Source organism: Thalia democratica, chromosome 1 (genome assembly GCF_965202585.1).
Source record: "Thalia democratica chromosome 1, ktThaDemo2.hap1.1, whole genome shotgun sequence".
In the NCBI taxonomy this organism is placed as follows: Eukaryota; Metazoa; Chordata; class Thaliacea; order Salpida; family Salpidae; genus Thalia; species Thalia democratica.
In genome coordinates, this window is record NC_139165.1 from 104,793,746 (window position 1) to 104,810,749 (window position 17,004).

The following is a 17,004-nucleotide window of genomic DNA, read 5'->3' on the forward strand; positions in this document are numbered from 1 at the left end:
TTAGTCACCATAAACCCTTTTAGGTACCAAATTAATAGTATCCTCATGTTCAACGTTTAAGTCGGAAAATATCTCATCACCATTAAGAATTTGTTTTCCCTGAAGGATTAAACGATGTTGCCTTTTAGGGATACCTGAAAACTTAAAAAAATGTTATTTTAACATAGCTGTTTAACTTTTTGATTTATGATTTCTTTTAAGATCAAAATTATTTTTTAAGTAGTATACACATGTGTAAGTTTAAGGTTCTCTTTTTCAAGAGTATTTATTGTAATGCTAAAATTAGTGTTCGGTATAAATTAGGTGTTTTTTATTTTTGAAAATATTTGTACTACAATATCAATAATGCAATATAATATATCATACGAAAGGCTTGTTAACATACTTGAGAATTAATGTCGTGAACTACAAAGGTTACTTCATTATAATGTAGTAATAAAAGAATAGAAGTATTGAATTAAAACTAAAAAAAATGTTTTATTAGCTTAGTTCTCAGTAATCTACAAAAATAACAAGTTACTGTCATTTATTGATTATTAAAGAGTAACATCCTTTAAAAAATATTAAAAGTATTTTATAGGTATTTTTTTATAAAACCAAATAACATAAAAATATAAGTATACACTAACTGAATAAATAAATTGAATTTTTTTTTTTAAATTTATAATTATAAATATACGATTAATAAGAGTTAATACCATAATTCTCAAGATTTTTTAGGGAGTTTTGTTAACACACTGTGGTCTAAAATTGGGCCAAAAATTAGTAAAAATAGAAGTTAATTTTTTTCGTTTCAAACTGTTATTTTTCTGTTTTAAGTATTTTGAAGAAGGAATATAAAATTAAAAACAAAATTTTATCCGAATTTTTAATTTAAAGTTATTTTAAATTTTACATATTAAACATGACACTCGTAAAAACTTAACCGCAATATTTTGTTATTTAATTATCTAATTATTCTTTAAAGGACTTTAAGCTATATGATCTTTAAAACTCCCCTTAGAGCAAATTTGAATTATAAAACAAATAATTAAATAATTTGTACTTTAAAAATATTCTTTCATATTGTCAATTATTTTGTAAGCAGTAGAATTTTAATATCGGTAGAAAATGAGTTTACTATGCAAATTTAATGCAGATTAGTTCGTAAGTATTTGACGCAAAAACTCTTGCCGTGAACCGTAGTGACAATTAATTTGTTTAAAAATAAAAGAAAATAAACTACAAATTTATGAAACTTTTACAATTTTATTAAAATATAGAACAATTACTTATAAAACAAATTATACTGCATAATAAAAGCATTAGAGAGATTATCTGTTATCTCAAACTCAAGCGAAGTATTGACTTGTGTGTGATTTTGTAAAACTTAACAGTTTTTTCGTCTTCCAGCTTAATACGACCCAACTTTAAACATTGATCCTCCACTGCTATACCTAAAAGTTCAACAATTTTAATAAATCCCAACAAATTAAGTTAAAATTGCTAGAAGATGTAGACTTACAAATTAAAATGAAGCATTTCAACAAATTTTATAAAATTTGCAATTGTCTAAGTCTTAATTGATTTACTTATATAATACTAAATAAACTATAACATACTAGAAAAACGAATTTAATGTTAGTAAATTACTTAAAGTTCTACAGAAAAAAAATATTTATTCTCAGTTTAAGTTTTAAGCAAATTAATGTAAAATTTAATAACTAGTTGTCCCAAACAACAACTAATACACTATACTAGATTTAATTAAATTTAAGTGCCTAACTACTATTAATTTTGTGTAATTTAGTTTGAAACACAAAGTCTGATATTTATAAAATATTACTTATTACAAGAAACACTCTGTATTTTACTATTTTCTTAAATAAAAATTGGTTAACTGAAGCTCTCAAATTACCTAGTGTTCCATGCAATAAGTAACTTATTCTATTATTTTTAAAGTCCTCAGTATTCTTTTTTTAATATTTAATAAAATCTAAAAAAACCTATTTATGCTTTACCATCTCGATTTTTTTAAGTGTAGCTTTTTAAGAAGATATTAAAATTAAACAGTTTTATAGTCTATTTTAATAATTCAGTTGTTTTACAAATCAAACATTTAAGGAAATGAAAACAATTTGAGTCGCAGTTTATCTTTTATTTTTGAAAAAAAAAGTTGTGATAAATGTTTCTAAATATATTAAATGTATTTTTTTATAACACCATAAGTATTTATATAAAGTTATTTCATTGCATTTTAGCTTTAAATGATTTTAGAATCTTGTACAAAAATTTTACAAAAAGTTGCTTGGTCTAACAAGTATACTTCTAATTTTGTTTTCTACCGCAAAAAGTATTTGTAAAAAGTCCAACTACTAAAAAGGATGCCCATACTTTTTATGGGGTTAAAAACATTTTTTAATTTATTTTTATACCTTTTTGTTCTTGAACTCTAGTTTTGATATCCTCTATTGAGTCATCTGGAAACAGAGGGACATAGAATGACTCTTTATATGTTTTTATAAGTATTCCCTTGTTGTAACCAACACATCTTAAAACCAGATGAATGGTATCCTCATCTTTAAAGTTTAAGTTAGAAAATATCTCATCGTCACGAAATTGTCTTCCCTTGAGTAAACGCTGAAGCCTTTTAGGGATACCTAAACATTAAAAAATTATTATGTACAACAGGTATTTTACTGCTTAAAATATGATTTTTTTTTGATTTTTTGGTGTGAAGATATTTTTCAAGTAGTATAAACATGTGAGAGTTTATAAATTCTGGGATCTATTTTTCAACAGTATCGATTATGAAACTAGAATTAAACATGAAACTTAATATCATGAATTATCAAAGTAACACTATTTAAAATATGATAGTATAACAACATAACCTTAAATTCTCTTGTAAATGAATTTTAAAATAAAATATGTTGTTGTTAATGTTCTTAGTTTGAAGTTACTCACACTTATTTTTTATCAATGAAGAACATTCAGCTAATAAAAAATAGAAAATAAATTTTAGTCGGTTTTTTAGGGTTTTTATATATACAAAAGGACAAAAAAAATATACAAATATAAAAGTTTTTCATCTTTTATTTAGTATAATGAGTTATATATATATACAAATATATAAATATGATTAATAAGAGTAAATTCAATGTTTCTTAGAATTTTCTTTGGAGTTTTTCATAATAAATTGTGGTCTAAAGGTGGGTCAAGCAGAAGTACTGTTAGAACTAAAAATTTTGTTTTTCATTTTTTTTGTTTTTTTTTTTTTTGAGAAATAGTATCAATTTAAAAACAACGACTTTTAAAAGGTTCTATTTTTAAGTTATTTGAAATTTTGCATATTAAAAATATTGCTTGTAAAAACTTAACAAATACCCGCAACGCTAACTAAATATTTATATCTTTTAAAATTTCCGAGTTATAGGTTGTTAAACATTCCCCTTAAGGCATATTTCAAATTTAAAACAAATTATTGAACCCCTTTCCATTTTGAAGAAAAATGGTTAATAATATAGCTGTAAACGTAATACTTTTAGTATTTTTGTGCTATAAACCAGGTGACATATTGGGTTAGAATAATGCATAAGTTGAGTGTATTTTTATTTTCTAAAACAGAAAAACAGACCTTAACTCAGCTTATTTATCTCTTTGAATAAATCCAGTAACAACTAACCACATGCATTTAAAAAAAAGAAAAACTTCAGTTTCAACCAACAATATATATCATTTTGTTTAATTTTTAGTTTTTAAATTGTCATTTTCCAACCCACTACTAATAATTTGGTACAATATCTTTTATTAACTATATCTAGCGAATTATTAAAAAAATACTAGCTCACAATTAATAGAAACTTTTTTTTCTTTAATCAAATTATGTTTTAACGTTCATTAGTATTTGTTTCATATAAACAATATGTATAAACTTGAATACTACAAAAAAATTTAAAGCTTGTTTTTTAATAGAAGATAATTTTATAATTTTTTGTAACCTCAACTATACAACACACAAAAATATATTGTCAAATTTACAAAAAAAAAGATTATATTGTCAAGTTTACATAAAAAAAAGATCTGCCAGAAACTACATATTCTTGTGATTTAACCGTTCATATGAATAAAGAAATTTAAAATATACTTTAAGTTTAACATACAACGATTCATAATACTAACGGTCACTTTTTTTGATTTTCTCCTTAAGATTTTCAATTTTGTCGGAATCTCTAATAACATATTGTTTTTTTCTACCTGTCAATTGTCTCACGAAAATTCGCAACTCACAAGCTAATCTCAAACCAATAGTTGATTTTCCCGTGATTTTGTAATCCACCAATGTTTTTCCATCTTCTAACTTTTTGTATTTATATGTCAAAATTTGCTTTTCAAACGGTAAACCTGACATATAGAAACAAATAGTAGTAAGTTGCAAAAAAATGAAGTTTACTTCCAAAAAAGTAAAAGAACATCTTAGGTTATTAATTTTTTTATATTGATTTAGTTAACATTATTAGAACAAATTAATCAGGGTTGTAAATATAATAAAAGCAAAGTTTTTTGCCATTATTTTTGTTTTAGTTTTAAATAAAATTTTGATGTACTAAAAACAAACTAAACCGTAAAAATTATCAGACTTATATATAATAATTATGATTATGTGGATAAAAAAAAATAACAGCACTTTATGATTTTTACATTGAGGCTACTTGGAATATAAAACAATACCTTTGTGCTATTAAATATATGATTTTAATTAACGAAGTTTGTAAGTATTAATCAGAACAGCTAGAAGTATATTCGGCTATATTGTTTTAATGTATGTATTTGAAATTCATAAATTACACATTTGCCATAGAAAAAAAAACTTATACGAAAAAATTTATAAGTTTTATCGAGTTATATGTTTTAACATTACGAGCATAAAGTTAATTTTATAGGCAAATTTATTAATTTTTCAATAAACATAAAACTTTAATGTCAATTATTTTCCTTATCTTAAAAGCTATCTGTTTTTTTTCTTTTTAGAGAACGCACCTTTGTCTTTAATTAAAAAAAATGGTTTGGGTTTAAGTTATTTCATGGGGTCCCTCCAAAAATAAAGTTTTTTTTTTTTCATTATTATTGTATTAAACAAAAAATAAATATTTTTACATTTAATTTTTTTTATTTTTCCCTTTGTTTGCATGTTATTCAAACTGTTATATGTTTATTTTATAAATAATGTTAATATCTTTTACGATTTGGCCCCAAAGTAAAATGATGTATATTACACTATCATTTGCCTTGACCATTTCCTAGAAAAAAATGATAAAAAGAATAAAAAATAATAAGAATGTGAATTAAAACAAATTTAATTAAACTATTTTAGTTTACTTAAATTTGTTTTAATTCACATTCTTATTTTTTTCTTTTAGATAGCTTTTAGATAGCTTTTAAGATAAGGAAAATAATTGACATTAAAGTTTTATGCTTTTTGAAAAATTTATAAATTTGCCTATAAAATTAACTTTATGATCGTTTTAACAATTAATTCAAATTAATAAATTTTCTCATTTTTTAATAAAATAAGAGAAAAAAGTTTTAAATTAAAAGCAAAAGTTTTAATTTAAATAGACAAAATTCTACTTTGTATTGCATCTCATCTTTATAGAAAAAACTGACTTACTTATCCAAATATTTTATTTGCAGAGTATATTACTAGTTGTTTTTAAAACTTTAAGCTATAAGATGAATTAACAAATTCCTAAAAATTCTTTTAGTTGTAAAACAAAACAAACTGTACCTTGATCATCTTGAATTCTTGCTTTAACAACTGAGCATGTGTCTTGGGGATCAACTTCAATTGTGAAGGTGTCACTGTTCAATCTTTCCACACTTAATTGCATCCTCAGCACAAGTTGAACAGTTGATCCATGTTGGATGTTGTGGTCACACAAACTTCTTCCGTCTTCCAATTGTTTTCCGTCGAATATCAAACGTTGCATGTCGAAAGGAACTCCTGTGAATAAAAGTTTTGTATTTTCTGTCGAAAAGTTTTTGAACAGATGAAATATGTGTTACTTGAAAATACAATTAATACAAAACAAAATAACAAAAATTAACAGTTGATAAATTGTTGGAAACAAATAAAACAAATATTTGTTTTGAATATGGTTAAAAACGAAGCTAAATTGATGTTTTTACGATATACTAAGAATTTTGAAAATTGTTGTTTAAAAAAAGAGATACTTTCGAAAAAGAATTTTATCAATTAAAATAAAACTTCATAAAAAACTTTCTACTGATTTTATAGAAAAATATTTAATTCTACATCATTTAAGTATGTAGTATATTTGTAAAACATAACAATATTATGGTTTTAAAACAGGCTAAAAATATAATAAATTTTCATAAATACTCTTACTTCTAAATGTTAACATATAATCTAAAAGTAAAGTTTTTACTTGTAAATCTATAACAAATATGAACAAGTGATATTAAATATATCGTTTTTTGTACAGTATTTGGTAAATAAAAAAAATATTTATATCTCTATAGCTAAATAAATTCTATTTTAAGATATAAGCATAGGTAAAAAGTAAAACTATAATTGATTACCTTTTAGATAAGTTGTAAGTAAATGTTGTGAAATTTTATTGATATAAGACTAAATTTATGATAATTTAAGCATTTCTTTATTAGTAACATTCAAAACTCTATTTTATCGAAACAAATAAAACTAAAGTAATTTTAATTTATATAACTTTATGTCTGTACAATACTAATGTTTTTATTTTAATGCAGCATTGATTTAGCTTTGGATCTAAAAAAGTTTTATTTTGTATAGGTAAAGTTAAAAGAAAAACCATACCTCCTTGATCTTGAATTTTTGCTTTCAAAGTTGAATTTGTGTCAAGTGGATCAACAGAAAGTTTAAAACTTATGACTGTTTTTCCCAACTTTTCAACATAAATATGCATGTTTACTAAGTAACCTGTGAATTTAAATATAAATTAACTTTCTTTCACTGGATAACAATAAATAAAGTAAAAATAATTTTCAAAACAATTAAAGAAAATCTGAAAAATTATGTTTAGCTAAAAACTGTTAAAGTAATATTTTCTCCTTTAACTGAAAAAGTATATTACTTGTCGTTCTAATAAATAGTTATACTGATTGTATTAATATTTTTATGTCTCATTAATAGAATTGCATTTATACAGGGACTTATTACATTTAAAGTTGTTTTAATGTTTTTTAGATATACTAATACAATATAAATACATTTTTATCTGACTACGACCTTTATTAAAATTAATTTAAAAAAAAAATTAAACTTTTTACTTTAATACTAAAAACGAAATCAAATGATTTAGGTTTTTTCAATCTCTTGCATAATTTTTTTAGTTAACTCAAAATACAGTATAAGCATGAAAATTCTGCGGTTTAAGTTTATAATTATAAATAATTTAAGGATTTACTACTTTTAAAACAATAGCATACCCAAGTTTTATAATTTTGTTTATTTTGAACAGTACAACTTTGTTTTTAATTAAAAATTTATAGCTTATTATAGTTAAGTTTATATCCTCTAACTTGTTAGTTTACATTGTAAAATATCAACAAATATTTTTTAAATTATTTATTTATTACTTAGTTTATTCCTAAAATAAGCTTTAATGAAAACACAAAAAAGTAGAAGAATACCACAATATAAAATATTTATACAAAACAAATACCTGAAACAGTTTTTTCAAAGGTACGCACTACTTGCAAAGTAGCACTGCTGGCTAGGTACGCAGTTTTGACTTGTAGTTTTTATGACTGTTTTATATTTCGTATATATCTGTAACTTAGGTTAATAATATTTTTATTGAAGTATATATTTTAACTTTTTCGACTTATAAAAAAAATATTTCTTTATGTTAGTTGAACTTTAATATAAACTGAAATAAGTTAAAACAAAAATTACTTTGAAGAAAATTGTCGTTCTAGAAAATATTAGTTTCGTATAAATTAACGAAGTTTAATAGAGCACACAAAAATATGTTTCAATAATACCAGAATTCGTAATAACTTTCTAAGTAAAACAAGCAAGTGACCAACCGAATCCAAGTATTCGGATTCGGGATTGGCAGGATAGTATTTTTTTAGACGTGCATTTTAATTTAAAAGTAAGATTCGGATCCTGATTCGGCCGGGTATTGTTTAAAAAAATCCAGATCTGGCCAAAATATAATTTCAAGATATCAGAGTGATCAAGCTAAATCCTGATGTTACGGATCCGGTAGGTCACCGAGTGCTGATGAATACGGCGATCTTTTAGTTTTTAGCTTTTTTTTTACATGTGGCCACTCATCACATAAAGACATTGTGCACAATTTAAAATGATTTATAGAAAAATCAAGTCAATACAATTAAAGTAGTTATTAAATTTGCATAAGAATAGATTTATTTGATTTCATACGTTTGTTTAAATATAATTTTTTGTATACCTTCTTTTAATAACTACTCTATTAATTCTATTTGTCGATAATATATTAATATCTGACACGTCTAAATCTAATTTTTTAGTTATGAAACTTGAGACATTTTTCTTATTACAAACATTCAAAAAAATGATAAATGTATTCATAAAATTAAAATCGAGGCCTGATCTGAAACTTTTGTTTAAATCAGAATCCGATAGAAACCGGATCTCGACTTGAAAGTAGTATCCAGTCTGAACCAGATAATATTTTCAAATTAGGATGCACAACAAATATACAGTAAATATTTGAAATTACCGAGCTAATACCCAATATAGTTTAAAGCAGCATAAGTTATGTTAAGTATTGGTAAAAGAAAACGATGAAATAATTTTTAACTAAATATTGATGAACAAATAAATCAACTAAATATTGATGAACAAATAGATATTGACTAAACATAACCTCTCAAAATGTTGATAACTAGTTTAATTCATATTCTTTTAAGAAAAAAGAAGGAAAATGTGGATTAATCAAACATATTTTTATCTTGTTTTTAAAAATTTAAACCAATTATAACAAGCAAAAATTTTAAATTTTTAAAATTAAACTTACAATGTGTATCATTTGCAGTTAAATATAATACTCAGTATTGTTGTAGCTTTACTATCAGTCGCACATAGAGTTATTAGTACCAATTCGTAATTAGAAGTAAGTCAATAAATAATAAGTTATTATTCAAACTGTAAGGAGTAAATGTTTGTGTTTTATGTAGATAAACTGTTTGTTAAAGACTTTTATTTGGTGAAAACGATTAAAATATTAAATTAATAAGAATTCAATACCTATATGTATAATTAAACTTTTCAAATTTATAAGTATTGTATAAGGTTATAAAAAAATGTTCAAACATAAATCTATATAAAAAATTTTATCTTTAACTTAAAAAAAGTTTGTCAATTAATATTACTTTTTGATAATTCTTTTATACTACAAGTATTCCAACTTTACAATTCAAAAAGATTTTCATGCAATTTCAGCTTTTGTATATTTAATATCTGAATCAGAAAAAAATGCAAATAAATAATCTTTAAACGAAGTAAAAAACTACACTCCTAAAGCTGGAAATCAAAAACCCTTTATACATTTTTTCAAAAATTGTTATTAAAAATGGTGTTTATAGTGAAAAATTGCAACAGTAAATTTATTGGTGGGCGTAGGACCAAATTAAAATTCATTTTGTAATTAAAAAAAAATCTTGAATTTATTTGAAACTCACCTGCTTTCATGAGTTTCTTACTGATAACTAATTTGAAAAATTTGGATTTAGTTAGATTTCGAAGCTCTGTTAGTTATTCTTGTTATTGATTCAAATTGTTGCATTAATATAAAAACTAATAGTAAAAGGTTGTTATTGCTCTTAAAGTACTAAGAAATAGCAGAGTTAATTAAACAAGACTTATTTTTATGTTAATTAAAGAAATAGTTTTATTACATGTGAGCCAATAAATTAAAACAAAAACATTATAAAAAAATTGCATATAAAAAATCTTCAAATGCAAAGAAAAATACATCCTTAAGGCTTCAAAAAATAGCTCGTAAAATTTTATTTTAAAGTTTGTTATTTAAAAATGTGTTTCTAGTAAATAATTCAAACAGTTATTTTTTAGGTTAGACCAAATAAAAACTTCTCTTGTAACTAACTAAAAAATCTTGAACTTACTTGTAAATTCACTTTACTCATAAGCTTTAAACAAGCTTTTTTGACATTTTTGATTAAAAAAATAATTCGGAACTCTGTTGGTTTTCTTTTTTAATAATTAAATTTTTCATTAACATAAAATCTAATAGTAACAATTATAAATGCTTTTAAATCGTTAAACTAAAAAAATGCAAAGTTAATTCAATATGACTTAATTGTATGTTAATTAAATGACAAGTTTTGTTATATGTAGGCCAATAAAAAACAAACAAAAGTCAAAAAAAATGTAAAAGTTACTTCGACTTACTGGATGGAAAGAAAAAAATTAGTTCAAGAAATTTTTGATATTTTTAATTTACTTCATATCTAAATAATGAAAATATACAATTTATGTTATTAATCAACTTTCAAAGCCAAAACACTTATTTATGGTTAATAGTATTAAAATTTCCGTTGTCCATCGAAACTCTTTAATTTTTTCTGATTTACGTTGATTAGTTTTGATTTACATATAATATAAAAAATACCAAAATTTTTTTTTAACTTAATTTGATTGTAAATTGTAAAACGTTTCTGAAGCCCTGCTTTAAAGCAATAGAACTTTTGAAACTGTAAAAAATGAGTTTACAATGTAAATTTAATGCAGTTTAGTTCACAAGTATTTGACGGATAACTCTGTAGATGTAGTGTAGTGCTAGTTAATTTGTTTAAAAATAAAACAAATAATTCACGAGTGAAATTTTCACATGTTTATTAAGATATAGAGCAAGTTATACTGTGTAATAAAGTACTTAAAATATCATCTATTAAATTAAACTCAAGTGAAGTATTGACTTGTGAGTGATTTTGTAAAACTTTACAGTTTTTTCGTTTTCCAGCTTTCTACGACCCAATTTCAAGCATTGTTCTTCAACTGCTATGTCTAAAATTAAAATAAGTTAATAACCTCTCAATTAATTCAGTACTTATATAAGAAATTTATATTATAACTGCTATAAATATTGACTTGCAAATAAAAATGTAGCATTTCAGTACTAGTAGCAGTTGTTACAAGTTTTAATTGATTTACTTAGATACTAACAATTTAATTTATAATGTTTACAAAAAGGAATAAATTCCCAGTACTAGTTTATATGCATAAGTTCTCAAATAAGAAGTGTTCATAACTGATTAATAATTTGATGACTAGTTGTCCTAATCATTATTGTTGTCCACAATTTGTCCATTTCAGTTTTTAGAACAAACTTTGCGGTTGTTTTATGATTTAATTGATATAATTAGATAATACTAAAGCAGCTATTATATACTAAAAACAAATTTTATAACTGTCAAATTTATAAAGTTCTACAAAAAAAAGGAAGAACTATTTTCAGTATAAGTTTATATTTTAATATTCTAAAATGATAAATGTTCATAACTGATTAATAATTTGATTAATAGTTGTCCTAAACTGCAACTAACACGCTATACTAAATTTAACTAAATTTTTTAAATCTAAATGCTTAAATACAATTATATTTGTGGAAAATTATTTAAAAACTCCGATATTTATAAAACATTACTGATCGCAAGTAACAATCTCAACTTTGATTGTTTTTAGAACAAAATTTGATAAATTGAAGCTTTAAAAATGCTTGGCGTTTAATGCAATAAATGAGCCTGAAAATTTTAGAAACATTAAGTTATATTCTTTTTTTTTTTGATAAAATATATAAAACCTACTTTTACAAACACTTTAATTAAGCGACTTATTTTTGTACAGCTTTTTTCTCCACTTGAAATATTTAGCGAAATTGATCGTGGCGTGAATTTTACTTATTTGAATATTTTATAAGACACATGCCTTAATATATGTTATTATTTAAGTTTTATTTCAAACAAACAGAGCTTTTATAAAATGCTATTTCTTTGAATATAATTTTTTGACATAGTTTTAAAACTTTTATAGTAAAATTACTTATAGCTGGTTGGCGTACCAATTTTTTTTTAATTATAATTTTCACCGCAAAAAATATTTCTAAAAAATCCAACTACTTATAAGGTAACCTCTACCTTAAATGAGTTTATAATACTTTTTATATTATTACTATACCTTGTTGTTCTTGAATTCTATTCTTGATATCCTCTATTGAGTCATCTGAACACAGAGGAACTTTAAACGATTTTCTATTTGTTTTTATAAGTATTTCCTCGTTGCCAAATAATCTAAAAACCAAACCAATTTCGTCGTCATCTTTAAAGTTTAAGTCGGAAAATATCTCATCGTCACGAAATTGTCTTTCCTTGAGTAAACGCTGACACCTTTTAGGGATACCTAAACATTAAAATAATGTTGTTGTACAACAGCTATTTTACTGCTTGATATATGATTTCTTTTGATTAGTGAGAAAATTTTATTTAAATGGTATACACATGTGAGAGTTTATGAATCCTGGTATCTAATTTTCAACAGGATCGATTATGAAACTTTAATTAAGCATGAAACTTAATATCATGAATTACATAAGTGACACTATTTAAAAAATGATATTATAACAACTTAACTTTAACTTAATATGTTGTTGTTAAAGCTTAATTCTTAGTTTAAAGTTACTCACATTTATTTATTATTAAAGAAGAACGTTCGGCAAATAAAAAATAAAAATGATATTTTTATTTTGTCTTTTAAGTTTTACAAATGTTAAATAACAAAAAAAACATCTTTAAAAAAAAAAATTGAGATTTTCATATTATAGTTAGTAAAAAGAATTATAAATATAAATATATATATATGAACAATAAGAGTTAATACCATATTTCTTAAGATTTTCCTAAAGAGATTTTGAAAGTACATTGTGGTCTTAAGGTGGGTCAAGCAGAAGTATGGTTAGAATTAAAATTTTTGTGTTCATTTTTTTTTGTTTTGTATTCTCTTTGAGAAGTAATAAAATTTTTAAACAACAACTTTTAAAAAAAATATTTTCATGTTACTTAAAATTCTGCATATTAAAAATATTGCTTGTTAAAACTAAACAAAATACCCGCAAGACTAATTAAATGTTTATATTTTTTAATAATATCTGAGTTATATTTCTTAAACACTCCCCTTAAGGCATATATCAAATTTAAATCAAATTATTAAACAAATTTAAACTAACCAAGATACAAATTTTTAGGATGTGAAATTACTTTTAAGAAAACCCATTCCATTTTTAAGAAAAGTGATAAATAAAATAGCTGTAAACGTAAATACTTTTAGTATTTTATACTGTCAAACAGGCCTAAACTTTGGGTTAGAGTTATGCAAAAGTAGAGTGCAATTATATTTTTTTAAACAGAAAAACAGACTTTAACTCAGCTTGTTTATCTCTTATAATAAACTGAGTAAAAACTAACCATTAATCGTGCATTTAAAAAAAAAAAACAGAAATTCCAGTTCCAACCAAAAATGTATATCATTTTGTTTAATTTTAAGTCTTTAAATTGTCATTTTCCAACCCACTACTAATAATTTGGTACAATATCTTTTATTAACTTTATCTAGCGAATTAATAAAAAAATAATAGCTCACAATTAATAAAAACTTTTTTTTTACTTTAATCAAATTATGTTTTAACGTTCATTAGTATTTATTTCATATAAACAGTATGTATAAACTAGAATACTACAAAAAAAACTAAAACTTGCTATTTTTAAATAAGATAATTTGATAATTTTCTGAAACTACTGGTCAACTGTACAATAGACAAGAATATATTGTAAAACTAACAAAAAATAAGATCTGCTACAAACTACATATTCTTGTGATTTAACCGTTAATATGAATAAAGACATTTAAATCAATAATACATAACACTAACCTTCACTTTTTCTGATTTTCTCCTTGAGACTTTCAATTTTGTCGGAATCTTTAATAACATAGGTTAGTGTTTTACCAGTCATAAGTTTCACAAAAATTCGCAACTCACCAGCTAATCTCAAACTAATAGTTGATTTTTCCGTGATTTTGTAATCCATCAATGTTTTTCCATCTTCTAACTTTTTGTATTTAAATGTCAAAATTTGATTATTAAACGGTAAACCTGACAAACAGAAACAAGTAGTAGTGAGTTGAAAAAACATGAAGCTTACCTTCAAAAAATTAAAAGAACATCTTAAGTTATTAATTTTTTATACTGGTTTAGCTACTATTATTAAAACAAACTAATCAGGGTTGTAAGTAAAATAAATGCAAAGTTTATTACCATTACTTTTAGTTTTAGTTTTAAACAAAATTTTGATGTACTAAAAACAAACTAAACCGTAAAAATTATCAGACTTATATATAATAATTATGATTATACAAATAAAATGAAATAACAGCACTTTACGATTTTTACATTATAGCTATTTAAAATATTAAACGATACTTTTGTGCTATTAACTACATGATTTCAATTAACAAAGTTTGTAAGTATTAATAAGAACAGCTAGAAGTATATTCGGCTATATTGTTTTCATGTATATACTTATAAATTATAAATAACAGATTTGCCATAGAATAAAAAGCTTATTAAACAAAGTTTATAAATTTTATTGAAGTGTATGTTTTAAAATTTATTCAAATTAAATAATGTTCACATTTTTTAATAAAAGAAGTGAAAAAGGTTTAGATTTTCAAAAAAAAACACTAATGTTTTAATTTAAACATATAAAATTCTACTTTGTATTGCTTCTCATCCTTATACAAACAATATACTTACTTATCAAAATATTTTATTTGAAGAGTATATCACTAGTTTTTGTTAAAACTTTAAGCTAAAGAGTATTTATCAAATCCCTAATTTTTTTTTTAGTTGTAAAACGAAACAAACTGTACCTTGATCATCTTGAATTCTTGCTTTAACAACTGAGCATGTGTCTTGGGGATCAACTTCAATTGTGAACGTGTCACTGTTCAATCTTTCCACACTTAGTTTCATCCTCAGCACAAGTTGAACAGTTGATCCATGCTGGATGTTGTGGTGACACAAACTCCTTCCGTCTTCCAATTGTTTTCCGTCGAATATCAAACGTTGCTTGTCGAAAGGAATGCCTGTGAATATTTGGATTTAAAAAAAAACTAATTGTTTTTTATTATTCATAAGCTAAGAATTAAAACTTTATATAATTTTTTTTACTCAATCTGTACTTAAGTACCCTAGCTTTTTTTATTAACATGAGTTAGACAAGGGTTGTAAAATTTGGCTGGATGATTACTTTCGTGGCCATTTAAGAAGTCTGAGTTCAAGTTGCCAGCAGTAAACGGCCTTTAAGTAAAAGGACCTCAGAGAAGAACCGCAAGCAGTTTAGGGGAGCTTTTTATTTTTGTTAAGGAGTTTTTGATGAAAACAAAAAAACCCCTTACCTTTTTTAAATACAAATAATAAGTGTAACTTTATATTAAAGATTAAGTTTTAGAAGTAATGTTATTCAATACAAAACAAAAAAAATCAAAAAGAAAAGTTATTAAGTTAATGGAAACAAATAGAAAAATTTAAATTTATATGATTAAAATCAAAACTTAACTGATATATTTAATATCTACTAAGAATTAAAAAAAAATGATCGTTAAAAAAATTAGGTATTTTCAAAAAACAGTTATAAGGAATAAAAAAACTTGATAACACTTTCTAGCTAATTTTACAAATAAATTTTAAGATATTAATATTTAAAGTGTAATATATGTTTTAAAAAAGATAATAGTCATATGATTTTAAAACAAGCTATAAATATAATCAATATTTAAAACAAATCTAGCTTTTAATCATTTAAATATAATCCTAAAAGTGAAGTTTTAGCTTGTAAATTTTTAACAAAAATTAACAATAGATATCAAATTTACATTTTTTATGCAGTAGCTGGCAAAGAAAAAAATCTAAATCTATGCTAATTCAAGATACAAACGTTATAAAATAGTAAAACTATATTTATTTACCTTTTAAATAAGTTGTAAGTAAATGTTATGAAATTTTTATTGATTTAAGGCTAAGTTTATGTTAATTTAAGCTTATCTTGATTAGTTGTTTTATGAACTCTATTTTATCAAGACAAATAAAACTAAAGTAATTTTAATTTACTAATTAAACTTACAATAAGAAAAGTACTAATACTTTTATCGTTTAGTAGCATTGATTTAGCTTTGATCAATAAAAATATCATTTTGTTTAGCAAAATTTAATTGAACTATCATACCTTCTTGATCTTGAATTTTTGCTTTCAAAGTTGAATTCGTGTCAAGTGGATCAACAGAAAGTTTAAAACTTTTGACTGTTTTTCCCAACTTTTTAATATAAATTTGCATGTTTGCTAAGTTATCTAAAAATTTCTTTGAAAGATAATTTTTCTTTACTAAATAACAACAAATTTAACAAAAATAATATTCTAAATAGTTAAAGGAAACAAAAAAAGTATGTATACTTAAAATAATGAACAGCATTATTAAACTTTTTTAAGGAAAAATATATTAGTGCTTGTCTATCTAATTATCAATAATATTGATTATATTCACACTTTTATTACTTTTTAAATAGAAATGTTATTTTTAACAGGGTTTATTACAACTAAAATTATTTTATATTCTTTTAGTATGATTTAACAATATAAACATTTTGATATTAAACTACCGTCTTGAACAAAACGAGCTTTTTAAATTTGTTTTTATACTTATTAGTTAAATACCAAAAACAATATTAACTAATTTAGGTTAAATCACCGGCTTCATTAATTTCATACATACTTTTTATTGAATTCATAGAAGGGCATAAAAGTTAAAGTTTGAGGAATTAAATTTACAATTTTAAATTTAAAAACGATTTACTAGTATTAAAAAAAATATCATGCACAAGTGTGATAATTTTACTGATTTATGAA

At 23.1% G+C, this 17,004-nt stretch overlaps 1 protein-coding gene across 1 annotated transcript; it reads right to left on the reverse strand.

The window, feature by feature from the left end:
- LOC145842058 (uncharacterized) lies at positions 1-16,435 on the reverse strand. Its single transcript, XM_082949425.1, has 9 exons — positions 16,327-16,435; positions 14,967-15,187; positions 13,974-14,151; positions 12,227-12,448; positions 5,763-5,983; positions 4,162-4,339; positions 2,415-2,639; positions 1,332-1,436; positions 1-134 (listed from the first exon to the last, which is right to left on the reverse strand). The coding sequence occupies exons 1-9, from the start codon at positions 16,433-16,435 to the stop codon at positions 1-3; spliced, it is 1,593 nt and encodes a 530-aa protein (XP_082805551.1).
- Positions 16,436-17,004: the final 569 nt, after the last annotated feature.

Coding starts and splice junctions, on each gene's coding strand:
- LOC145842058 (XM_082949425.1), bottom strand. CDS start 16,435: ATGCAAATTTATATTAAAAAGTTGGGAAAAACAGTCAAAAGTTTTAAA. Junction 15,188..16,326: donor AAAAATTCAAGATCAAGAAG/GTATGATAGTTC, acceptor AAATATTCACAG/GCATTCCTTTCGACAAGCAA. Junction 14,152..14,966: donor TTCAAGATGATCAAGGTACA/GTTTGTTTCGTT, acceptor AAATACAAAAAG/TTAGAAGATGGAAAAACATT.